The sequence below is a fragment of the Syngnathus typhle genome, linkage group LG10, assembly GCF_033458585.1.
Source record: "Syngnathus typhle isolate RoL2023-S1 ecotype Sweden linkage group LG10, RoL_Styp_1.0, whole genome shotgun sequence".
Taxonomy (NCBI): Eukaryota; Metazoa; Chordata; class Actinopteri; order Syngnathiformes; family Syngnathidae; genus Syngnathus; species Syngnathus typhle.
The window spans coordinates 11,863,349-11,887,753 of NC_083747.1; the positions used below are offsets into that span (position 1 = coordinate 11,863,349).

General features: G+C 49.0%; 3 protein-coding genes across 4 annotated transcripts; all 3 read left to right on the forward strand.

Annotated features, from left to right (window-relative positions):
• Positions 1-525: 525 nt before the first annotated feature.
• rbm8a (RNA binding motif protein 8A) lies at positions 526-2,144 on the forward strand. The gene is made up of 6 exons (XM_061288976.1): positions 526-657; positions 1,007-1,066; positions 1,142-1,219; positions 1,586-1,722; positions 1,790-1,926; positions 2,005-2,144. The coding sequence occupies exons 1-6, from the start codon at positions 555-557 to the stop codon at positions 2,051-2,053; spliced, it is 564 nt and encodes a 187-aa protein (XP_061144960.1). The 5' UTR covers positions 526-554; the 3' UTR covers positions 2,054-2,144.
• A 1,912-nt stretch (positions 2,145-4,056) lies between these two features.
• otud7b (OTU deubiquitinase 7B) lies at positions 4,057-12,698 on the forward strand. Its single transcript, XM_061288975.1, has 11 exons — positions 4,057-4,249; positions 6,966-7,050; positions 7,129-7,359; positions 7,433-7,534; positions 7,636-7,763; positions 8,314-8,420; positions 8,484-8,611; positions 8,692-8,841; positions 8,996-9,110; positions 9,588-9,666; positions 9,792-12,698. The coding sequence occupies exons 1-11, from the start codon at positions 4,223-4,225 to the stop codon at positions 11,079-11,081; spliced, it is 2,442 nt and encodes an 813-aa protein (XP_061144959.1). The 5' UTR covers positions 4,057-4,222; the 3' UTR covers positions 11,082-12,698.
• Positions 12,699-14,108: 1,410 nt separating this feature from the next.
• mtmr11 (myotubularin related protein 11) lies at positions 14,109-22,962 on the forward strand. 2 transcript variants are annotated; one of them, XM_061289458.1, is made up of 17 exons: positions 14,110-14,535; positions 16,481-16,550; positions 17,022-17,158; positions 17,238-17,307; positions 17,382-17,521; positions 17,590-17,674; positions 17,797-17,944; positions 18,204-18,291; positions 18,499-18,587; positions 18,674-18,801; positions 18,972-19,050; positions 19,294-19,364; positions 20,133-20,305; positions 20,369-20,539; positions 20,661-20,879; positions 21,179-21,490; positions 21,963-22,962. In XM_061289458.1, exons 1-17 carry the CDS (start codon positions 14,479-14,481, stop codon positions 22,269-22,271), a joined length of 2,346 nt encoding a protein of 781 aa, XP_061145442.1. In that variant the 5' UTR covers positions 14,110-14,478; the 3' UTR covers positions 22,272-22,962. The 2 variants fall into 2 exon arrangements, with proteins under 2 accessions (XP_061145443.1, XP_061145442.1); XM_061289459.1 differs by lacking the exon at positions 17,022-17,158 and having other exon boundaries at positions 14,109-14,535.
• The last annotated feature ends 1,443 nt before the right edge of the window (positions 22,963-24,405 follow it).

Below are 24,405 nucleotides of genomic sequence, written 5' to 3' on the forward strand. Positions count from 1 at the left end.
ATTTTTATTTTTTATTATTTCAAGAATGTCTTGAATAAGTTGCAATATTTGTACTTTTTATTCCTGTCTAGGTATAGTGTTGTCATAGAAAATACCTAATATAGTCCCTGATTTTTATTCTTAGTGATACAAGATACAAGTGCACATATTTCAGCGATTCTTTTATGTACCATTTTAGGGAATCTGTTCGTACCACATTTTGAGAATCACTGATCCAGTCTGTTGATTGACTGTTGACGGTTGACTCCTGGGCTGAAAGGATGAATCAAACTATGCCCAATTTCATAATGCAAGACTGTCCCCTGCTGTAATTATTGCACATTACATCCCCACCTCCACTTGGGGAATATTATTTTATTATATTATTTATTTTTAAACTTACAGGTGCTGTATAATTGGATAAAACGCTACAGAATCAAGCTTGGTTACATCATAAATAATATTAAATACGTAGGCGAACCTTATTTATTTATTTTTTTGTCCTGGTTGTACATGCATAGTACGTCACAAGCACTACGTCACATTTTCAGTCGCCGCCACTGCTTCCAGCGCGCATGCTCATTAGCTCGCTCCCCCTCTCCACACTCACAGTCAACATGGCGGACGTCCTGGAACTTCACGAAGCGGGCGGCGAGGACTTTCCTATGGATGAGGATGGTGATGTTAGCCTTCATATTTGCGGTCACTGCCGAGCGTAGAATAGACGAGCAACACATCAATGTGGAGGAGTTGGGTCGCGAAATAAGACAAAAAAAAAAGAGGGACGCGTCGAATTCGTGCCGGAGGGCCCGAGCTAACAAGCTAAGATGCTAACAACGCGCCGCTTTCTATTCATTCAAACTGCCCGAGTTCTGCTGCTTACAGGTTTTACTTCATAGGCCCGACAAGAGGAGAATATCATTTCATGTCGGGTCACGATGTTCCTTAGGTTTACGAGGAAGATTAAGCGGGGACGTAAATCCTTGAGTAACGTACAGTAACGCGCATGATACTCTTGCATCCCCAGAAAGCATCCACAAGCTGAAGGAGAAAGCCAAGAGAAGGAAAGGACGAGGGTTCGGCTCTGGTGAGGAAACAGCGGTCGACGACGCTCTTGCAGCGATTGTAAGATTGAGTGCTCACCGTGTGCTCGTGTTGGCAGATGAAGGCGCCAGGTCACGCATGAAAGAAGATTACGACACTGTGGAGCAAGATGGGGACGAGCCGGGTCCCCAGCGATGTGAGTACTGCTGCTTTACAGCAACGGCATTTGAAAATCACACCGCATGATACTTTCCAAGCGCTTGGCTCTTTTGAGTGCCTGTTAAACAGCAAAGTCAATATTGGTTGTCAGCAATTTCTATTAAAGAGAGCATCGCTGATATGAGACAGGATGCAACACCATTGGCATCATCTACATCATCACACCCCACATGGACTGTAGGCCAGTTCAGTTGGGGGAACCATTTGACATTTTCAATCCAGGCATAATAAATGTACGGACAACAGCAACAAAGTGTCTTATTAAGCTGCTGAAATGTTAGTCTTTTTTGGTGAAATTTAATACACACCTTACCCTGTGCTTAACACTTATTCTGTGTGCAAGCTGTGGAGGGTTGGATCCTGTTTGTGACGGGTGTACACGAGGAGGCCACTGAGGAGGACATCCATGACAAGTTCTCTGAGTTTGGCGAGATCAAGAACCTGCACCTCAACCTGGATCGGAGGACAGGATACCTTAAGGTGCGACCGTTCATTTCAGAGCCTGCTTTAATGATGATTTTACTTAACTGCTACCCACCACCGCCAGGGTTACGCTCTGGTGGAGTACGAGACCTACAAAGAGGCACAGGCTGCCATGGAGGGCCTCAACGGCCAGGACATGATGGGCCAGCCCATTAGCGTGGACTGGGGCTTTGTCCGCGGACCCCCCAAGAACAGACGCAGGTGAGTCGGGCCCGTGACTGGTTGACGCTTGCACGGGGACGGCGGGCCAACCTGCTAAACCACGTGTGTTATTTTTAGGACCGGCGGACGACGACGCAGCAGGAGTCCCGAGAGGCGACGGCGTTAAACAAGAAAACGCGTCCATGTGCCAATAGAATAGAATAGATTTTTGTCATTGTCACACATGTACAACAAATAAAAAGATAAAACAAATACAAGCTAAAAACCCACAGAGGAACATAGACAGACATACCATAATTCTCGGACTATAAGTCGCGGTTTTTTTTCATAGTTTGGGGGGGGGGGGCGATTTATGTTTTTTTTTTCAAAAATTTTCCAAAAGAAAAAAAAAAAGTGAAACCGCAATGTATCAAGGGATTACTGTAATTTGAATTTCAAGTGACGTCAGCAGCGCGGCGTTGGTGGTCACGGTTGTGTCATCCACAAACTTCACAATGGTGTTGCTGCGGTGGGCGGGGGTGCATGTATGTGTGTAGAGCGTGTAAAGCAGTGGGCTCCGTACGCGGCCCTGTGGGGAGCCGGTACAAAGACTGAGAGGTGTGGATGTATGACTGCCCACTCTCACCCTCTGGCTGTGACCCGTCAAGAAGCTCTTAATCCACATGCAGGTATTGTGTGGAAGTCGAAGGCCCCCCAGTATGTCCATCAGTCTGTGGGGGAGGATGATGTTAAAAGCAGAGCTAAAGTCCACGAAGAGCATCCGCACATAGCTTTCCGGCTGCTCCAGGTGGGACAGTGCAGCATGGAGGGCTGTAGATACTGCATCCTCTGTGGATCTATTTGCCCTATAGGCAAACTGGTGGGGGTCAAAACCTCTGAGCAGGAGTGATGTGATGTGACCCCGTACCAGCTTTTCAAAGCACTTCATCACCACCGGAGTGAGTGCGATTGGCCGGTAGTCATTAAGGTTGGTGATGTGAATTTGCCTGCTTTCTCGTTCCTCTTTGATTACAATACAATTTGTTGTTCAGTATTTTCCGTGGCAATTCAAAGCACGGGGATAACTTGCTCAAGCGGCTTGTCATATTTTTGTTAGAATTGTATTGCGAGGAAATGTTTTTGTTTTGTAAGCAAAATTAAATTTTTAAAAGACAAAAAATTGTACTTAGATTTTTCTTTTGTAGCATTAATATGTACTAAACTTTCCAGACTATAAGCCGCTACTTTTTGCACAAGCTTTGACCCCTCCGGCGTGTCTCCCCCCGATGCGGCGTATCCACGGATTTCTTGTAATTTTTGTGATGTCTAATATATACACTCGTGACTAAAAAGGTTGTAAACCGGTGTGGCGCGGAGGGATAAGTAACCAGACACACGGTCACTGGGGAGAAGAGTGGTGTTGATGGCATGTCCGTTCGCCAACCGAATAGTGCACAATTGACACAAACAAGAGACTGAACAACATCAAGACGGACATTACTGGAGCTTTCATACACAAACCCTCATTAAGAGGGACAAAAGAAATGCATACGATGCTGCTTTTAAGTTAGAGGCAGTCAATTTGGCTCTTAATGAAGGAAATAGAGCTGCTGCCGCTATTGTAGGGGTTTCTTCCGGCCGCTAGTGGGCATTTGCTATTGTTGACATCCTGTCCCGTCACCCTTTTCAGTATTTTTTTTTTCCGGGTCAACCTTACCCCTGTAAGCCATAGATTGTTTCGTGTAAAATATTTTTAATATCTTTTTTGAATGTTTTGTGTGTGTGTTTTAGCGAATTTGTCTTAATAGAATTTAGAAGAATAGTTTTTTTTTCTATAGAATACCTTTTTCCTCAGATTGCTCTCGAGCTATTCAGTTTATTGACGTTCTACTTGATTATTTACCACTGACGCGAGATTGATATCCAGGATGAGGTCATCACCCGGTACTGCTCGGATGATCCGAAGCACCTGTCACTCTCCCAGCGGGAACACGCTCATAGGCTGACCTTGGGAAAACACCCTTTTGTCCCCATTTCACTGCAAGCCAATCAGCAAGCACTTGTTTTGCTCTCTCCCATCACCATTGGTCAACTACAGCGTCCATCAAACGCCGGTCGCTCTACCACTGGCTCGTATCAGTGTCACCGGAAAATGTTATCGTCACTGATTGGGCTGCTCGTGGCGTGGGCGGGCCCCTAGAGTGGGTTGACGTTGTTGTTGTAAGTGGAGTGGAAATTACTTTGCGGCTGATGGTCCGCATTGGGGATTTGACGCAGAGTTGCGCCACGAGAAGATGCCCTAAAGTTAAGCACTGTCCATTTTCATCGAGAGGAGAAAAGTAGGAGCACGGGAAGCATGAAAACATCTGCGGGGCCGGTCAAGGTAAGAAGCAGTTTGCCGGGGAAGTGGAAGCTCTCCTTGAGCTAACAGCTAAGGCTAGCTGCCGATTAGCCGCAGTTTGAACGAGCCACAAAACGAAAATGTTCAGTAAACATAAACAAAGATGAAAACTCTTTTGGGGGCCAATTGAAGTGTTCGGTGGAATTTAACGCGCGTTGGTAAAGTTGTGAGACTCGCATGCAGCCCATGCGCTCCAACGCCTATCTTTTTAATCAAAGCGTTGTTCTTCCAAAGAAACGATTCCAAACATCCCCACATTCCACTATTACAGGCGCTCGTTTAGGACAAAGCACTTGTGTTCGCGGCAAACGCGTCAGCTGTGCTGGTACTTTTAAAATGACCCCCTCGCTCCCTTTTGACCCAACCCGTCCAAGTGCACTGGCTGGACTGGGATGGGTGGACGCGTACGTCTGCCGGTGATGTAATCCAGATTTAAGAGGGTGAGCGGAGAGTTCACTTCACTTGACTGTCTTGTCGGTTTGTTTTTCGGCTCTAGGCAATAAAACAAGTGCATCAGCCTATCCTGGCTTATCAAGGCTGTGTTACACTCTTCAATTATTGACAAGGAGAAGATGTAGGACACACATGGACTCACATGCACGCACACTCCGCACGCGCGCACGCATACTCACACACGCACACCGAAACAAAAGAAAGTGAAAGAATTAGCGGGAGTGGTGAGCAGGGCAGAGGTGGACTCGGCAGCCACAAATTTTACTCAATTGTCACAGTCTCACAACAATCCCGCTTTGTTAGGCTTCTTTCTAAAAGGCACAGATGGGTAAACGTCACATCTGCTGTGCCGGATGGATACACGGTTCTCATTTCTTTCGCCGTCTTCATCGAGTCATGGGAGACCAAAATCATACCTTTTATTTGCATAACATAATATCAAACGTCTTTCTGTTGGATGAGTGAAAATTTGCCTTCCACGGCCCGTCTTGGCAAGCTGCAAAGTGCATAAATGAATGCTGGCTTCCATTTACAGGGAAATCCTCCCTGATTGGAATTTCAGATCAAATCTGACTTGTTTCTTATTGGCCGGTGGTGTCCTTGCATTCCTCATCACTTTGTGTCCTTTCCACTGCGTGTCTCGGAATTAGCACATGTCAGACTGGTTGTTTGAGCTGTTGTGCTGATGATGAAGACACACCCAAGTGTGGCCGCGTCTCTTGCTTGCTCGGCGTGCATGTGTGGCACAAGGCCGCCGCAAGTTGGGCCGGGTACGACTCAGCTTTTTGAGACGCAGGCCGGACGTCGAGGCCTTGGAAAAGACAAACCGCCCGTTGAGTCGCCTTTCAAGTGTGCAGGAGCGGCAGCAACTAGTTTGGCTGCGAGTGAGCTCGGAGAGTAATTCATTGTTGAGGTGACACAATTCATCAAACATCAAATGTTCAATTCTCTAAATATTGGAATTGTTAAGTTGGACAGACATTTTTTCCCCTTTACTTTGGTCTCACCTTTGGCAAAGCCTGGCCATGACACATGAAAACTTTGTTTTTGGCAAAATTAAAAGTGCAAGAACACTCAACCTGAAATTAGCTTGTCAACAAAAAGCTTTGCAAAAACACACCAGCCGACCTCTAATTAATGTCTGGTTGAAGCGAGGTAAGACAGCAGGGCCACGCCATGTTGGATGCTGTGCCATTGCAATTTTGGGTGATGGCCGTCAACATGGAGAATAAGAACATAACAAACTCCAGAGAACAATCTCCGGCTCATTTGTCTTGAAAGGCCCCGCTTCATTTGCGTTTTGATTCTTTCTGTAATTAGCCCTTGCAACTTGCGCAGCAGGTTGGAGAAGATGGTGCAACTGCTGCAATGTACCCAAGCGGCACTTAGCTGTTACGATACCTGGTATGTCCTCCGGCAACAACTTTTTCTATTCGCATTTTCCATTCGGGCTATTTTAGAAAGTGGAATCCAAAGCTAGTAAAGCGGGCTAAACTTTAACCATTGTCTGTCCCAGTCTTTATCTAAGAAAAAAAACTGCGTATGAGAATCGCTGAGAATTGAGCCTTTGTTTGATCGCAAAGAAGACATGCTGGAATTGTGGCCAATCGGTGTGGATTAGCCACACCCGATTGTCATTTGCCATTGCAGTCAGCTTCCGTTTTCTGAAGCAATCGAGAGCAGGAATCACTATTGACATCACAGGACAGAATTAATAATCACCCAGGATCATCCTTCAGATGCTGCCTTCAGTTGGAGGGGGTTACCCAATTGTGTGTGTGTGTGTGGGTGTTTGTGTTTCCCAGCCATCAGTGCAGACAAGGAGGCCACAATAGGGAAGTTCCACTTGGCGGATTCTTGTGACCCAGCCGAGGCCTCGCTGGCATGCCGCGGGCCGACGGTGGGTGTGTGCGGAATATTTGACATCAGCCTGGTGTGCGTGCGTGTGTTTGCCAGAGCAGGAACGTTACACGCTGCCAGAGACAGAAAATGTTATTCGTCATGATAGGCAGAGAGGAACAACACAGACTCAGAATAGATTCTTGGTGGAGCCCACGGGAATGCCTTGGCGGCGTCCACTAGCTTGTTCATCAATTATTTGTTTTCAATAGCCACTGTCGAATCACACGGCAGGGAGGCGGGTGTGCAGGCGCTAGCCGTGCCGTATCTAAATGTTGTTGTAATTCATCATCCAAGCCGAGGGGGGCGACGTAAGAACTTAAACTTGATGTCCTCCTTTCCCCAGGAGAGAACGCAGCCGCCCCCAGAAAAAGAGATGGCCCGACTCGCACGGCCCGTACTGCAAAGACAAGATGACGTGGCGACCCAAGGTGAGGCCGTCGGACACACACACACACACACCCTCCCGCCCGAGCTGAAAAGATGAGAGCTCACTTAATGTTCTGCAGCTGCCGAAAAGCGGCAGACGAGGGGAGTCCCGTCCCGCGACCCCTCGCCCGCGGCGGCCTCCCTGGCGCACGCGCCCGCCTCTGTCCCCGCGGGGGGCGATGACGAGCAACTGCTGAACACGCCTGAGTCCACCTTCCAGCTGCCCGACCTGAGCATGTACCAGGACGACTTCCAAGTCAATGAGAGGGACCTGATTGAAAAATCCATGATGGTGGCCCTGGAGCATGCTGGTACGACCATCTCGTAACAGCCACCGCAACTGTTCTCCACAAAAGAAAACCAGAGATTTGATTGTATGTGCAGGGCGCCTGAACTGGTGGACCAAAGCGGTTCCCAACTGTCAGAGTTTGCTGCCGCTGACGACCACCGGAGACGGAAACTGCTTGTTGCACGCCGCCTCGCTCGGTCAGTTCTCGCATTGCAACATTTTGTTTCATTTCATTGGCCAATGACTGCAAGTGCTTGCATATGTGACTGAGTGGCTCTTTTTGCGGGTGTGAGCGCAGGCATGTGGGGCTGTCACGACCGCGACCTTTCGCTGCGCAAGGCGCTGCACCAGCAGATGGTTTGCGGGCACGAGCAGGAGGCCCTCAAGCGCCGCTGGAGGTGGCAGCTGACCCAGCAGAACAAAGAGGTATGTCCGTCCATCTGTCTGTCCGCCCCGCACACAGGCCGAAAAACACACTTCGAAAAAGACTTTTAGGAATTTTAGAACTATGCCTACTTCTTGCCAAATAGTGAGCCGACTTCTCGCCCAAAAGGTCATCATGAATGCTGACAGATGTGAAACTTAACAATTGGCTCTTAAACATTCTAACTTCGAAGAACAACAAGTTTTTCCTCAGAGAAGAGCTGTAAAAACAAGGAAATATTGAGATTGCACACGTCGCCGTCTCATTTCCATGTTCAGAGCTTCCAAACGTCTGTCACAACAAAAATGAGAAAAGGTTTGCGCTGCTGGTTGAGCAGGTCTTTATCACGATAAGGCAGCCACGCACGCTTGTTTGACTTTCTGTTTGTTCCCGTTTGTTGAAATTGCACCGGCCCGTCCTTTCACTCCCCGCAATTGAAGTTGACATCCACTGCTCATGTCACTAGCCAAAAAATGGATTGAAAAAAATTGAGGGACTTTCAAGTCAGGGATTTGTGGGGCTCATTTTCTCACACGACCCGGTCTGTTGCAGTCGGGCCTGGTCTACAGCGAGGAGGAGTGGCAAAAGGAGTGGAACGAGCTGCTGAAGCTGGCCTCCAGCGAGCCCCGCGTCAGCTACGGAAGCCACGTCAACAGCAGGTGAGCGAGGGCGGACCACAAAGTGTGCGGGCTTTTCTGACACTGACGCCCGCCCGCCTCCAGGGGGGAGTCGTCAGATGAGCCCGTCTACGAGAGCCTGGAGGAGTTCCACGTCTTTGTGCTGGCCCACGTCCTCAAGCGACCCATCGTAGTGGTGGCCGACACCATGCTGAGAGACTCTGGTGGAGAAGGTGAGATCCGGGCGCCACGTTGTTTCTCTCCAACGTGGATTGCGGGTGATTCAGCCACGTCCTTGTTTGTCCCACCGCAGCGTTTGCCCCCATCCCATTCGGGGGAATCTTCCTCCCCATGGAGGTGGTAGCCGGCACCTGCCACCGCTCTCCGTTGGTGCTGGCCTACGACCAGGCACACTTTTCGGCGCTGGTGCCCATGGAGCGGACGGACGGTTCGGCCGAGCAAGGTGCTTTGCCTTTATTTGGCTTTTCCCGAATGTCGGGAGTAAAAGTGAAAAGTCGAGGAAAAAACATTATACACTCAAATCCGGTGCTGATATCGGGCCGAAAGTATTTGGCGTGTAACTCTGTGACATGACCGAGCGTGTTTTTGTGGTGCAGTGGTGATCCCGCTCACCGACTCGGAGCACAAAATGCTTCCTCTGCACTTTGCTGTGGATCCGGGGAAAGACTGGCAGTGGGGCAAGGACGACACCAACAACAAGAAGCTTGGCAGGTGCTGCCTTCATTCTCCTCATTAACCTCGCTTTGCTTCTCAGATAACTTTTTTTTTCTCTCCAGGATACCAATGGAGGTGTTAAAACTCAACTGTATTCTACAATCTTTGACTTGTTTTCTATTATTTGAAAAGTAAACTCGGCACCACCCAGCCACCCTTTGAGGGTGTAAGGACGTAGCAGCACGTCCCTATTTAGAGATTGATCCCCGACTCCCGATTAGCGACACTTGCTCACCAGATTAGCTCTAAGTAGTTTCTATCAGCGAGTAGCCTGCTAAATAAGATCACACAAACAAGCTATTCCTGTGCCCGAGAGCACGGCTGTTTTCCAGTAGAGATGATTTGATGGTTCTTATTAGATGTTGAAGAAGATGGCGCCAAAGCACTACTTGATCCGATCCTTAATTTCCCCCCACTTGCAAATGCTGGCCACGTGGTGCAATCGAACTTAACTTTGACTTTTCTACTTTTTAGTGTGTCTCTGTCCTTGGAAGCAAAGCTGCAGATGCTTCACAGCTACATGATCGTCAAATGGCTGCCGCTGCCCTGCGAGGTGAGGACGGCTGCTCGCACAATTTACACACTCTGCTCTCAGTAGACATGCTTGGTCAGGAAAGGGCAAAATCCAGAAGAAAAAAAAAGGACGGCAATCTCAGCATAACTTTGCTTTTCTTCCAGCAAGCGCCACTGGCCCAGCCCGAGTCGCCCACCGCGTCGGCCGGAGATGATGCCCGCACACCTCCCGACTCCGGTGAGTCGGACAAGGAGTCGGTCAGCAGCAGCTCCAACGGCAACGGAGACGCCGGCCCCGCGGGATCCGCGGTCAACGGTGGCGGCGGGCCCTTGGCCAAGAACAACTCATCCACTTCATCCGTGTCTTCAAACGGCGGCACGCCCCCGATGGATCAAAAAGACAAAGCCAAAAAGGAGAAGGAGAAGAAGAGGGCAGAGTCGGTGGCCAACAAGCTGGGCAGCTTCGGTAAGACGCTGGGTAGCAAGCTGAAACGGAACGTGGGCAATCTCATGACGAGCAAGAATGGGGCCGGCGGACACGGTAAGAAGGAGAGTGGGCACAAAAAGAAGGGCTCACTCGGGGTGGACAAGGACAGCGCCCCTCCTTCGCCCCACCTGTCCGAAGACTCTGGGAAGGGCTCGCCCTCGTTGGGTAGTGAGCGTCTCAATGGGACGGGCGGCAGTTTGGAGGGCGAGCCCAACAAGTACGGCGCTGACGTCAAGGCCAGTCTAGGCAACATAAAGGCTGCCATGCACGGCGAGAGGAAGTTTGTCTTCGCCGGCATGCTGACCACCGACAACCAGCACCCGCTGCGGAAGCAGAGGATCCAGCGCTACCTCACAGAGGTGGAGGAGCGCTCGCGGGCCGAGCAGGAGCAGCGGCGTGAGGCCGAGCGCAAGGGCGCCGCCTACGCTGCTGCAGCGTCACCCAAAAATGGGCTGCCAGCGGCGGAGCCGGCCGAGAACTCGTCTGCCTCATTCAAGGGCTCCCTGCTGAGCCCCGCCATGTACTCTGGCACAATGCCCATCCCGCGGCCCTCCCTGATAGAGCAGCCGCCCTTGGCGGCGCACCTCCACACGCACTACATGGATAATCGGCGCCAGTTGGCCGGCGGCTCGCCCGCCACCTACCCATCGTACATCACCCTTCCAAGACACTGCTCCGCGGCGCAGGCGAGCTCCTTTAACCATCTTAATCCCCCTCAATCTAATAATCCAGATCCGGTACCCTCGTACCCACCAGACTGTACGGGGTTCGGCTCCTCCAACAGCTTCCTGGAACCCAGTAGTGCGCTGGCGTCAATCCGCCACTACTCCCTGGGTAGCGTGGGCACTCTCCCCGAACTCTGTCGGACCCCCAACTGCGTCTACTACGGACTCCCCGAGACGGGCAACTACTGCTCCTCCTGCTACCGCAATACCAAGGATGCGGTGCCCGCCATCCAGAGGTTCTGATCTGGATCGCCCCAGACACGTGGCCTTCTTCAGTTCACTTGGGGCACAAATGGCTAGCCCACTACCGCTTCCCGTCTCAGGGAGATGTCTTGCAAGTACGTGCACCTCATGCTGGATTCCTTTTGGAATAAACTGTTGGAGCCCGTAGTCCATATCCATCTGAAGTCATAGGCAAGAAAAGAGCCGCCGGTCCTCCGCATTGAGAAGGAGACGGGCTAAGGATGAAGAACCGAAAACTCTTTACGCATAGTGAAGTCAAACGAAAGCACCAACACAGTCTCGGTTCCCGAGTGCCGCAATTTACGCCGAGGCCGGCCGGGTTTTCTTACTTTGTCTGTAGGTTTTGCGCTTTACCGCTCGCTGCTTTTCGCAAAGTTCTGGGGCACGTTGGTCGCTTTCCCGTCCCTGCACAAATCCAAGCACTTTTGGTCAGGACCTCCCCCGTGGCTTTGGTGCTGGTCTGAAGCGGCATTTTCCCACCACGGCGTTCACGGCAGCAGACATGCGGCAAGGGTTCCGTTTCATTTCTGAAGCTCCTTGCCCTCGCTAATAAGACATTTCGGTGCGCTAATTGAACAGCTGTTTTACCGCTACTGGTCATTGGACCCTTCTAGTAACTGGTAACTTTACCGGGTGTGGTGGATCCCTGGACTCCACTAGAAGCACCAACGTGCCCAGTGCTCGACTTACAGATGTCCGACAACCATAGCAAAAAAAGCTGACTGGTAAGATGCAGCTGTTTTAGTGGCTCACTGAAATGTCGTAATAATGACACCAAAGAGTACGAGTCCATGTTGGATCTCAAACTTGATGGCCAATAAATGCTCTTAAGGGTTTGGAGCAAAAAGCAGTCCTCGTATGCCAAAAGTTGTCCTTCACGAGTGGACAGCGACCGTTCGGGTTTGACTTTCTTCGTTTGGTTTAAAGCACAAAAAGGAGTAGTTTGCAGTTCACTGCCACACCTAGGAGGGGGCGCCATTTCCCCCACCTCACCGTGTGTTTAAAAGTGAGCGACTGTTTTTGCTGTTGTTTTTTTTGTTGTGAATCCTCCAAAGAACGAGCTGACGTTTAAACGACTTGGCCGTGACTTGTAATGTCACAAAACGCACGCTCTTGTTTTCTATTTCAAACCAAAAGGCAAAAGAGAGCTTGTCAGTTATTTTTGTACGTTTGTAAAAAGTCCCAAATGTTTACTGACCCTTTCGATCGAGCGCTATGCAGGTGACATTTTTATATCTCGCCAGATCGCTCCTCATAGATTTCCTTTGGGTGTTTGCCTTTTTTCCCCGTTTTTGTTTTGCATTTTTTCTACAGCTCCACTAAAACAAAACGGCTGAGAATTGTTCTATTTTTCTACAGCAGAAAGGACAAACGGGACTGTGCGTGGAAAGGTCGACCCATGTTTAACCAAATGTGTGCGGTTTTGTCATTAATTTTATTGTTTCCATTCTTTTTAGGGACCCCGAAGGCTGTCCAGTGTGCAATGTGGACACTGGACAGGAAGAGAATCGGATTTGATGAAATAATTATTTACATTAGGTTGTTATTATAATTCAGACTTTCATTTTGGATTTTTTTTTTTCATCATTTGAATAAATTTCCGTTGTATTTGAAAAATGTGTGGCTTTAAGTGTGATGCCAAAGCAAAAGGATTTGAGTCCCTTTGGAGTCTGTCCCGTGCTGTCATTATTATTATTATTATTTATTTATTGAAAAAAAAAAAGTTTTTTGACAGACTCTCTCTATAGTGCATATTTTCCCCAAGTACGCTTGAGCCATTGGCGGTAGCAGCATCTTGCTGTTTCGTGTTGAACGGCCGATCGGGCCTGATTGACTTCTTGAATGCAGCTCACGTGATGCCTGGCAGCTCGTGTGTCTGCAAGCGTTTTGTTTTGGATCCGAGATATCCGAGAGCCTTATGTAATATTGAAGGGCGAAAATTCCAAATCCTGACGTTCCTCTCCATGATCGTCGTTGCACACGAGAAAGAAAGAAAGACTCACGTGTGCACCAGCGGGACGGTTGGATTAGAGCAACTTTTACTTTCTTGTCTCTGAAGTGCTTTGTTGCTCTTTGCGAGTTTCTGGACTTTTCTTTGCATGAGAGACGAGGAGCCAGACATGCCGAGGGCTCGCAAAAAGGTAGCGAACCAAGAGAATTTTGGCACATCACTTTTTCTTCCCAAGTCAGTTAAACGAAAGCATAAAAAAAAAAAAATGCAAATGATTTTCATATGCGCGTGAAACTAGACTCGGATGATGTTCAAGGAGGGAGGAAGGAACCTGAGAAAAAAATTGAGTCCAGAACCTCTCGACTGGCAGGCAAACATGTTATAACCGCTAGGTCATAGTGCTGCTGTCATTTTATTAATACAATAATACAACGAATATTTTTATTTAAATTATTTCAGTATTTAAAATAAGAAATAAAATAATTTTACTTGACACCAAAGCGCTTACTCTTACATAAGCAATAACTAATCAAGTTGACGATAGGTAATTGTCATCAAGGTGCCACCGGAGGGCGCCAAAACGTTTTTTGTGTATGAGACAGAGCTTTGTCCAGAGTTTTCCAGCAAATAATGGAGGCTAGTGAGGATAAACTGTTCGGGGGAATGAATGAATGAATGAATGAATGATAGAATGAATGATAGAATGAATGAATGAATGGTTACCTAAACTAATCTCTAAACAATCATACAGGACTCCAAATACTCTTGCCTTCACTGTGACTTGTAACGTGAAACCTGAATTTCCCCACCCCTGGGGATCAATAAATATTCAATCAATCAATCAAACTCATTCAAATATAAAATGTAATTTGTTTTACATTTATGCTATTATCATGATACAAAACTTGTTTTCTATTGTGGCAGTGGTACAACTCCAGCATTCGCACAATTAAGTAGATATTAATTTGTAATTAGTGTTTTTGTTTTTGCGTTTATTGGTAAGAAAAACATCGCCGCCCCGTTATGCCTTCACTTCCGGGTGTGGTGCCCCTTTAAGGAGCTGGACGTGTCTTTTCCCTTCAAGTGTTCTGGCCAAGAAGGCGTCAACAGCCAGCCAGCCAGCGAGCGAGCTGTTGTCGTGTGCGGATGGAGCAGCAGCAACCGACGACGACGCCGCCGAGAGTTTCTTGCGCTTTGTCGTGTTTTTGAGCGTCCATGGTGATGAGAAGAGTGGCGGTATCATCGGCGGGCGCGGGCTGCGTGCGAACCGCCGCCGGTGTCAACAACGCCGGAGGATGACCACCGGAGACACATTTAGGAGCCACATTCACTTTTTTTTTGTCGCCCCCTCCTTTTTTTAATCACTACCTAACACGGAGCGCAGACGGCTTTAGCTAGACATTTTATTTGTCCTTCAACAACGGATGTCTTTGAGGATTTCCAACCATGCTGACTGGATCTAAAAGCACGTTCAAAGTCCGACAGATGGGGACGGACATCAAGGTAAGCAACTGGCCAACTCCATCCAGCGAATCAACTTGCGTGGAAAAAGTGTTGTCCGGCAGTCACTCTTGCTTGAATAAGAATAAAGTCTGGGTATGTGTTTGCAAATGTCTTATTCTGATTAAAAACAGAGCTCATCATTTTGCTTTCATGAATGCGGACAGAAATTGAAGGTTTTACTCTGAAAGGCTCCGATTCAGACCATCTCGACCATTTTAAGTTCGACAAGGTCTCTAACAATATTTTTAAAAGTTCTGTAAAAATTTGTGAATTTATTAGTTGGCTCGTTGCACCTCAATTATTCATGTGAATGTAGTTGTTTGTGTGCTTATTAGTGTGTTAAACGTGTATATAATCGTGTGCGTGTGTGTTTGTGTATACACACTATAAATGCATTTGTTTATATTTGGGCTCAAATGTTTGTCTGGATGCATGTTTTCTGATGATTCTATTGTTATGAATCAGCTGTTGGAGCAATTGAGCTATTGGGAAGTGTGAGTTGCCTCTGTCGCTTCCACCCAGGCGCTTTATTTGTACATTTGTGTTTGTTTGAGAGGCCAAGAAGCAGGATGAGTCAGAGGCCGAAGAAGGCAAGCCATCCAAGTTCCTTCTTTTCTCCTTCCTCTGTGGTTATTTTCAGCGGCCGCGGGGGAAACGCTAACAGATGCTTGTCTACGCAAGCCATTTTGCATCCGCGCGTGCGCTCAGCGGAGGAGGGGACGGGACACATCTGGCCGGCGTCGTCATGGCGACTGCAATCGAGCAATTTTTCGATTACCTTTGTAAACGAGATGTGGCGAGCCAGTCTGCTGCTTTCGTTTTATGCTAATATCGCGTGTCACGTGATTTGGAAGATGCCGACGTGGACGCGCAAGCTTGAGTGGAGGCCAATTTTGTCCCAGATGGCTTTGCATGTTTAATTTCCCCGTGCTGAGCCCGAGACGCTTCTTCTTTGTCTTGAACGAGCTGCTTGTATTATTAAAGAGTTCACTTTTTTTTTCCTCAAACGCTTTTGCAAAAATTGAGCTAAATCTGCTAGATTTTTTTTTTTTTTAAAGATTCTTTCGTGATACCCCAAACTGTCAAAGGAAACAGAAAAATAATTGCAACCATCAAAGGCCCATCCTGCGGCCTTCCTTTGGTTTCGCTTTGAAGTCGAGTTTCGACTTCTTCATCAGCATCAGCATCTGAGCTCCCCCTGATAAGACGTTCATCCTCCCCCTGGAGAGTGTTTTGGCGCAGCAATGAGAGCAGCTTTCCGCTCCCTCTTTTGCTTTATTGATCGGCGGAGGGCCAATAGATAACAAGCAGCTGTTAGCGCCGTCCGGGGAATGAAATGAAATTAACTTAACTTGTTTTTTTGGGGGAGCGTAAAAAATGACTGACTCCCTTCAAAAGCCAATTAGGCACCACTAAAGAGATTTGCGCTTGACTTGAGCTTGTAAGAAGTTTGTTTGGTGTCCAGCTGGATTTGACTGGAGGGAGAACACTGAAGCTACTATGAAACGTGGTCTTGAATGAACAGACTTGCATTGTAATGGCACTTTGGCTAACAACCACTGGATTTCGGATTGGGTTTCATTGTGCAAAATTATAATATTCCAACCATGTTTTTCTTATTTTAAAACCAGTATCAATCTAAACTTCTACAGCCAAACGATTGTGTGACCACCCAAAGAATCAAACCGTGGCGTTACGAGCGTCGCCGTCCGTAAAATGGCGATTTTCGCTCATAAAGGCAAAAGCGGCTCTCGCTGGGACTTTCTAGTAAACTTGAGTGGCTCCAGATGTTCCGGCAATGGGGGAGCTGCAGTTATACCTTTGTGGCTTTGGGTTTTACTAAGAAATCATTACGGCATCATTAGCAACTCGGCTAACTATTGTGCAGTGACCTCGTTAAATAGTTGGTCCTGGAGATTGTAATGGAGGGTCTTTGTCTCCACAGGAGCGGATGCTGAATCAGAGCAGGATGAGCGCCAGGGGTGGAGATGTCTTCGGACTACGTTGTCTTCCAGGTACGGAGCGCAAACCTTTTGCTCTAGTTCACCTTTGTTCATTTGTTGTTTCTCCGCCTCGTTTTCACACGACCTTCAGCGGGAGGCCTTGTCCTTATCTTATCTGGCGACAAGGAGCTTATCTTATTTCACGAGAGACCTGGAATTTTTCTCTTTCACACACAAGCTAACCTTGGCATTTTTGAACACCAGAGTTTTTTCACCAAACGTGGCGCATTCTAACGGGTTGCGATGGTACGCGATACGAGATGAATGGAACGAGTTGGGAAGGAGGGGAAGGCCTCGCAAAATTGAGCCTTTTCCTGTTTGGGCTTTGGATTTCCTTCGTCATGATGGAATGAGCTCGGTTCCGTCAGGGCCGTACAATTCCACATTGGGCCGGAGTTTTTGAAGTGTTTTTTTTGTCGTGTTGTTTTTGTCTGTTGTTTTGCGTGCAGCGTTTAACCTCGGCCCGTTGTCCACCGTTTGTAGGCGAGTGCGTGCTACAGAGGGCCGTCATGGTGAGGAAGAAGTTAACGGCGAGGGAAGGGAGAGGCTGGCTGTCAGGAACGCTCTTCTGCACGCAATTCCGAGTGGCCTTTGTGCCGCAGGACGCCCCCAAATCCGACGTCAGCGCAATGCGTCATGACCATAAGATGAGTCAAGATCGGCATTGGCAACAACCCACAAAATAATCTTCTGTTGCAGGACAATGCTGAGCCGATCCTTTTGGGTGATCACGACATCGCTTTGGCATCGATCGAGAAGGTCGTCGTTGGTGAGTAAAGGAAACTTCAGTTGCAAAGTGTTGACGTTGTCAATGATCCCCCCCCCCCCCTCTTGTTTGCGTAGTGGGCCCAAACCGGACCAAACTGGTGAGCCCCAACACTTGGCTCAAGTTCACTCCGGAGGAGCTGGTGCTTTACTGTCGCGACCTACGAGTCATCTGCTTTCTCTTTGACCGTCTCACCCCTGATGCCCAAGTCATCGAGGTGTGCGTCATTCCCGCGTGTGTTCCTGCTGTCCTCGCAGGCTGACTGTCTCGTCTCGTTTTTTTTAGATTACGCATACCATCGCCAAAACGTACCAGCCTCTCAAGCCGGGCTCTATATTGTCCTTCCAGAACGCCGCCCTCGGTAGCGTAGGTACGGACGCTCGGCTGTCGTTGAAATAATACAAACGCCTCGGCTGAAAGAAACCACCAAAAGCTTTACTCCATTTTGTACCCGGGTACACGATCCGGCTGATCAGTGTTTGCTCGTTGCAGAAATGAAGCAGTTTCTAAGCAACCGGCGACGGGACGCCCACATGAACTGGCACGAGACTGCGGCCGAATGGGAGCGGGAGCTGGAGCGCTGCAGTACCACCGGCTGGAGAGTCAGCTCCGTCAACGACCGCTTCGAGATGTCCACCAGGTAGGATCAGGTCCCGCCGGTCCGCCCCACACTCGAGCCACCATTTGAGCTCTTGTGCATTTAAAAGACAAAAACGACATGGCCATAATTAAGAGGAGCCCCGTTAGCTTAGTGCTAATCCAAGTAGCAGCAATTGCAACACAAATACTGGAACCTTTCATGAAATCATCTTTTGCTTTACTTGTCAATATGGACTTTTTTTTAATTGATTGAAACATGTTTTATCTCCTCTTTTTTTGATGCCTTTTTGTTTCTTTAGTCTTCCGAGGTTCATTGTTGTCCCGCAGAAGGTTCTGGACACAGAGTTAAAGAAAAGCTTTGCCCACTTCAACGACGGACGCATCCCTGTGAGTCGAGTTCTGCCTCGCTTGTTGTTTGTGCCTCATGTCGGTCCCAATTTAAGGTATGAGCGAGCTTGCCTTCAAAGACACACGTTTGTGTCAATTTGGTTAAGCGTTTGTTTCTCCTTCTGGTTGAGGAGGACATGAGAGGGAGTTGTTTTTTGCGTCTGAATGGGTCCGTCGGACTGATTTGCAATTGTGTTGTTGGGACAGCGCTGGTGCTGGCGCCACCCGCGCGGCAGCGACCTCCTGCGCATGGCCAGCTTCCAGAACAACATCTACCACGAGAAGGACGACATCAGGTACACCCCAAGTCCCGGCACAGTTGCCGTTTGGTTGTTTTTTTTGTTGATGGCATGCTAGCAACAGTAATGTGTGTGTCGTTTAGAAACCTAGAGCTCATCCTGTTCGGCTGCCATTCGTCCGTGTGCGTGGTGGTGGAGCTGGGCGAGGAGCTGCCCTCGCCCGCCGACATCCAGCTGGCGCATGGCCGCTTGCGAGCGCTCTGTCTCGGAGGTGGGTGCCGCCGCGCGTAAACCTCTGCGTAATCCCGTATGCCAACGAGCAAGGTTAAGATACGCGCGAACAACGAAGGTCCTGGTTATGACGTGCAGAACACGAATCTTTTTTTGAAGAAGTCTGATGTTTCTTCACGGAAGGGTAACTCGAGTGTTTTTGCTGCGCAGACATTTCCACCTCTGTGACTGTGCCTGATGACAAGTGGCTGTCCACGCTGGAAGCAACTCGCTGGCTGGACTACACAAGGTAACCGCCATCATCTTCATCATCATCGTCTGCCTCAATAACAAACGGACCGCAGGTATTGTTGAAGAAACGTTCCAGACCCGCGCACAATAGCTGAAAGATGCATGTTATAAATCAGGTTATATGCCACTCACCCCCCCCCCCCCTCAAGTAGCACTGAGTAATAATTGAGAGATGGATGGATGCACGTGTGGTCTGATGACAGCCAATAAAGCTCGCGCATTGTCTCCCATGCGCGTGTAGGTGGTGTCTAAAGAAAGCTTCGGAGGTGGCGTGCCTGCTGCGCAGTGGTCACATGACGGTGGCGTTGCAAGGTGAGTCACGTGAGACGCTCCACTACGCCGACGTGGGCCGTCTCAATTATTCGCACAACAGTTGCCCACTAGGGGTGTAATGATTCATCGATACACATCGATTAATCAAAATAATCCTCTACGATTTGTTGGCATCGATGCTGAACGTAAACATCGCTCTATCGCCCGTTTTTGACCTCGGACATTAGACGCGACTTTATTTTGAAATCCAGTTCATTGCTGCTTGCTACCTCTTTCCGGGAGCAGCGCGCGGCGTGTTGTGTTGTGAGTAGAGCAGGCACGTGAAAGGGGAGCCGACAACTACGCGGCTCCTGGGCTGGTGCTATGGCTAGTGTCCAAGAAGACGAGGAAATTCGCTCCCCTTTGGGCTTCAAGTCATTCGTTTGGAAGCACTTTGTAATTTCCTAAATAAAGAGTTTGCAGTACCTTGTTGATTTTGCGTATGAATTGTTACAAATCAGGATATTGTTCTATATTTTTTATTAAAAAAATATATATATCGATCGTAGAGCACTATATCGCGATATATCGGGAATGAATCGCAGCAGGCTTTAAGATATCGGCAAATATTGTATCGTGGTTCTTTGTATCGACATGATATCGTATCGTTACAAAACTGGCTGGATATCACAAACTTGGTCTCTGCCCTTTTAATTTGAACCAGTACATTGTCAACTTTGGAAATGACAACATCTTGGACCCTTGATCTCGTTTGTCACAAAGAAATGCTTTCAAAAGCGTCTTTTGTTTCTTTTTTTTGGTGTACAGAGGCGGAGGACCGAGACATGAGCTGCTTGGTGTCCAGCCTGGTCCAGGTGATGTGCGACCCCCACTGCCGCAGCCGCCTGGGCTTCCAGAGCTTGGTGCAGAAGGAGTGGGTGGTGGCGGGACACCGCTTCTACAGCCGCACCAACTTTCATCGGGACAACGACAAAGAAGAGGTGAAAAACAAAGCCAATGAAAAGAGCTGCTGGCCAGATGCTCATCTACGTGCGTGTCCTCAGGCTCCCATCTTCTTGCTCTTCCTGGACTGCGTGTGGCAGCTGTGGTCGCAGTATCCGGCCCGCTTCCAGCTGACGGACGACTTCCTGCTGGCGCTGCACGACAGCGCCCACCTGCCGCTCTTCTCCACCTTCCTGGCCAATTCCCAACGGGAGAGGTGCAAACGCACGCAGGTACTGGCAACACCCCACCTCACCTGCCGGTCCTCCTCGTTCCACTAATATCTCTGCTCTCAATTCCTTACTCGCTCAAACGGCTCCTTTTGCCACCTGTGGCCCCGCCCTCCCTCCCCAGAACGTGGGCCAGTGCTACACGCCCGTCAACGGCTGGCGAGAACCACTTCACCCGGATAGTAGCCTGGAGCCGCCCGACCCGCCGCTGCCACCCGTGTGGGATTGGTCACTGCAGTACTGTGAGCAGCGACAGGCGGCGTTCACGCAGCCCGTTGCGCAGACGCCAGCGCCGGCACCCCTGCTCAACGGAAACCTCAACAGCCAGCTGGATGCACGCCGGGTAAACCCTGTGCAACACTGACACCTAACGGCCATAGTCAAACATGTCAGATGACCACAGTGCGTGGGGACTTGTAATAAACAGGCATGGATTGGATCTTAAAAAGCACATTTACGTTTTGATTTGTATGAAATGAACACAGTATAGAATTTTGGGTCAGGAAAAATGAATTGGTTTTGGAATAAAGCCCATCATTGAAGGAAATCTAATCTGATTGTGACCTCAATGATGAAGGCTCCCATTTTTCATTTCTATTCCCCACTGTGACGATTTTGACGTCCTCTTCTGGCCTCCCCCAGCCCAGCAACGCCATCCCCGGCTCCGTGTTCTTCCTTTCCCGGGGCATCTTCTCATGTCCTGTCAACCTGCTCCCCTGGCGTGGAGGCAGCGCAGGGGGCAGCATTTCGGGCGTGTACCGCAAAAGCCACCGCAGGGCGCCGTCCTGCGAGAGCGTCCCAGGGCTGGAGAGGCTCCTGAAGGCCCTCTCCCTGGCCGAGACCCCTGTCAAGCGGACTGAGTCGGACCCCTACGAGCCCTTGCTGCCCCTCCTCATGGGTCCCTGCGTGGGACTGTGGAGGGAGTGTTACCACCGGGGAGCGCTGCATGCTCAGGTACGTGCACAGCTGGAAATTGTGGCCCGACTGAACCAGATTCAGCAAAACAACCAACACATTCTGCTCTTTTACATTTGGGGTAGAATTGATGAGCAAAAAAATTGTACCCTGAATCAAATGTAGCTGCGAGCATCTGAGCCGGTTCGTTCACAGCTTTGATCGCAAACGCATCGAGTATCTGACCGTCGTTTTCAGCCGTCAATCGGCAACAAGTGTCTTTGGTGCCGTCTCCATGGCGACGTGAGTGGCGAGTGGGTGCTTTTCTTTTGAGGGGAGTGAATTGATGGAGAATAGGGGGAGTGAATTGATGGAGAATAGGAGGAAATCCGCTCAAATGTTGTTCTGATGGAAGCTTACAGAGCATCAATTTGGTTTTCTGCAACAAAAAAAAAAAAGCAGACCTCAAATTTGCTTTTTTCTCGACTAATAGACGCCGTGCCTCAATTAGTAACGCTTGTTGCTCCGGCAGGCCTTCTCGCACCCGCTCAGCGGCAATCACCGTCACCCCCTGGAGCTCTTGGCTGGGGAGGTGCGGCGCCTTCAGGAGCAGCTGGCCCAGCAGCACCCCGCTGATGACTCGCGGTCGGCCCACGACGCCAACCTCAACCACAACGCCAACAACAGCAGCAGCTTCCTCTTCCCCGGGTCTCCTGGAGCAGCCCCCATTGCCACGCCGGCTCCGCCTTCCGGACAGGCGCCCAAAGAAAATGCAAACAAGCACACCTTTTTCTTTGGGCACGCTTCAGACACCCGTCCGGGTCGCGCCAATCCAAATTGACCAAAAGTTACACAAGTTAATCACGTGGCCCACAATGTCAAGGCCAAAGCTACCAAAAGAAGCAGATTCTTTTCTTTCAACAGGGGAAAGAGAAGGTTGCTCTCTTTTTCCATTTGGGAGTGGTCAGCAACAGAACTCTGCTTGCATGCGCACTAAGAAGTGGAGCAAGAAACCATTTTGTGCACTGAACCTTTTTGTGCAACTACAACAGTGATTTTGGCGCCAATGTTTTTTTTTTTTTACTTCCCAAAGTGGAAAACAACCAAAGACATTTTCCACTCGTTGCAACAATTCCTTGTTGGACACAGGATTAGGTAAACCCACCTGCATATAGGGCAGGTGTACCTAATGAAGAGACTGTTGCTTTGGAGCTTGTATCTGAAGAGGAGGTGAGCTGCACCCACTGTGGAATTTGGGGCATGAGAGTTATTTTGGTATTCAGCAGCGGCGGCGGCCCACCCACGTGCCGGCCGCTCACTTGCGCGCGCACACCGGCACTCTTATCCGAAAGTCCGATTTCTGTTCTTGGACCAAATATAGTATTATCTCTTCCAAACTGGCCACTGGTGGATAGAAATTGTATTATTAGGTACCGTGACCAAATTAGCGAGTGTACATTTATTTGTTTGTGTCATTTTTTTGTCCTGAATTTCAGAAATAAAAAGCAGCACTTGGACTTGTGCAACACACAGTTGACAAACTTTATTCATGTTTTGCTTCAAGAAAATAAATACGGTCCGGAACAGTTAAAAAGTAGCACGGCACTCACTCACTGTACAATCGGTGGTCGTTTCTTTGGTCACAACTGGACACCAAGGCGTATCAAAACAACTCAAAACAGTTACAAATGCATTTTGATGTCCAACTGTAAAATGTGCCAAGTCGCTGTTCACTGAAGCACAACACATGTTCGGTGGGTACGCATGAACGAAGATGGGTGCGCCTTTCCTTGACACCTCCGCACGCAACGAATTTTCATTGTCACAGTGGATCCCGGAGCATCACCCCCACCAGCCGACGGGCTCTGCCCGCCCGACGCCGGGGCCCTGGAAGCACCCCAGCGACAGCGACGACAAGGACGAGGCTCCCGGTGCCCCCAGCTGACCCAGGGACCTGCACATGGGACAAGGGTAGTCGGGGAGTCCCTCAATGTCCCGGAATGCTAAATTCACGATGTGCTGACAGCAGGCATCGCAGTAGAGGTGGCCGCACGACAGGCGCTTGAGGCGCGCCTCGTAGCTGATGCAGCACTGGCAGTGCGGTGCCTCGGGACCCAGCGACAGCGAGCCTGTCAGCGAGCTGCTGTCCAGGCTGCCCAGGCTGCCCGGTTGGCTGCCGCTCAGTTTACCGGCGGACCTGCCGGCGGAAGGCAACAACTGGTAAGGTCAATAGAACTGCTCAATGTTTATTTGTCATACGCAGTCAAACACAGTAGCGCTCAAGTTTTGAGTCATCTCTCTCCACTTTGACCAAGAATACTAGCTCATCTGATTTTATAATGTCATTTTAATCCAAATGTCACATGCTTAGGAAATTTACACGAGCGATCCAATCTATCAAAATCGCTTTAAACTAATTACCCACCCGAATAATGAAGGATTTTTATTTACTTGTCAGAATAATAAAGCAATTGCAGCGTAAAGAGAAGGAACAAACCATTTCAATCTCTCACAAAAACGTTAGCAATAATAATATGAACAAGTTCAATTTGTATAACACTGGAGACAAACAAAAGGAATAGACGTTTTGATTACAACGAGCAAAAGCTAGGCTCAATTAGTGCGATATATGACGTCACGGTAACCCTCGAATTTCACAAAGTGCAACAAATGTCAAAAGGAAGACTATTTTTCCACATGTCCACTCAAAAAGGTGACATAGCACAGGAGGGTGCGTGAAATCGTACAGATTTCCCACAGCAGCTTGTTGCATTAATGGTCGAGAATGAAAATAATAATAATCCCAAAAATGGCAACCAAACGGAGAGATTCCCTCGATGCAACAAAACGTTACGAAAGGATCCTCCGGTGCGCGTGCCAATTATTAGAAAATCCATTTTGAAAATGGCAATCAATCATTACCTGCTGGACGACGACTTGAAGCAATCAAAGCTGAGCGCGGCGAGGATCCGCCA

Bases quoted from the DNA above. Each gene is read 5' to 3' on its own strand.
- rbm8a (XM_061288976.1), top strand. From the start codon at position 555: ATGCTCATTAGCTCGCTCCCCCTCTCCACACTCACAGTCAACATGGCG. The intron at 658-1,006 runs GTGATGTTAGCC...TTGCATCCCCAG, and splicing joins CTTTCCTATGGATGAGGATG to AAAGCATCCACAAGCTGAAG. The intron at 1,067-1,141 runs GTGAGGAAACAG...TCGTGTTGGCAG, and splicing joins AGGACGAGGGTTCGGCTCTG to ATGAAGGCGCCAGGTCACGC.
- mtmr11 (XM_061289458.1), top strand. From the start codon at position 14,479: ATGCTGACTGGATCTAAAAGCACGTTCAAAGTCCGACAGATGGGGACG. The intron at 19,365-20,132 runs GTGAGTCACGTG...TTTGGTGTACAG, and splicing joins CATGACGGTGGCGTTGCAAG to AGGCGGAGGACCGAGACATG. The intron at 20,540-20,660 runs GTACTGGCAACA...CTCCCTCCCCAG, and splicing joins AGAGGTGCAAACGCACGCAG to AACGTGGGCCAGTGCTACAC.
- otud7b (XM_061288975.1), top strand. From the start codon at position 4,223: ATGAAAACATCTGCGGGGCCGGTCAAG. The intron at 7,051-7,128 runs GTGAGGCCGTCG...AATGTTCTGCAG, and splicing joins AGATGACGTGGCGACCCAAG to CTGCCGAAAAGCGGCAGACG. The intron at 8,421-8,483 runs GTGAGCGAGGGC...GCCCGCCTCCAG, and splicing joins GGAAGCCACGTCAACAGCAG to GGGGGAGTCGTCAGATGAGC.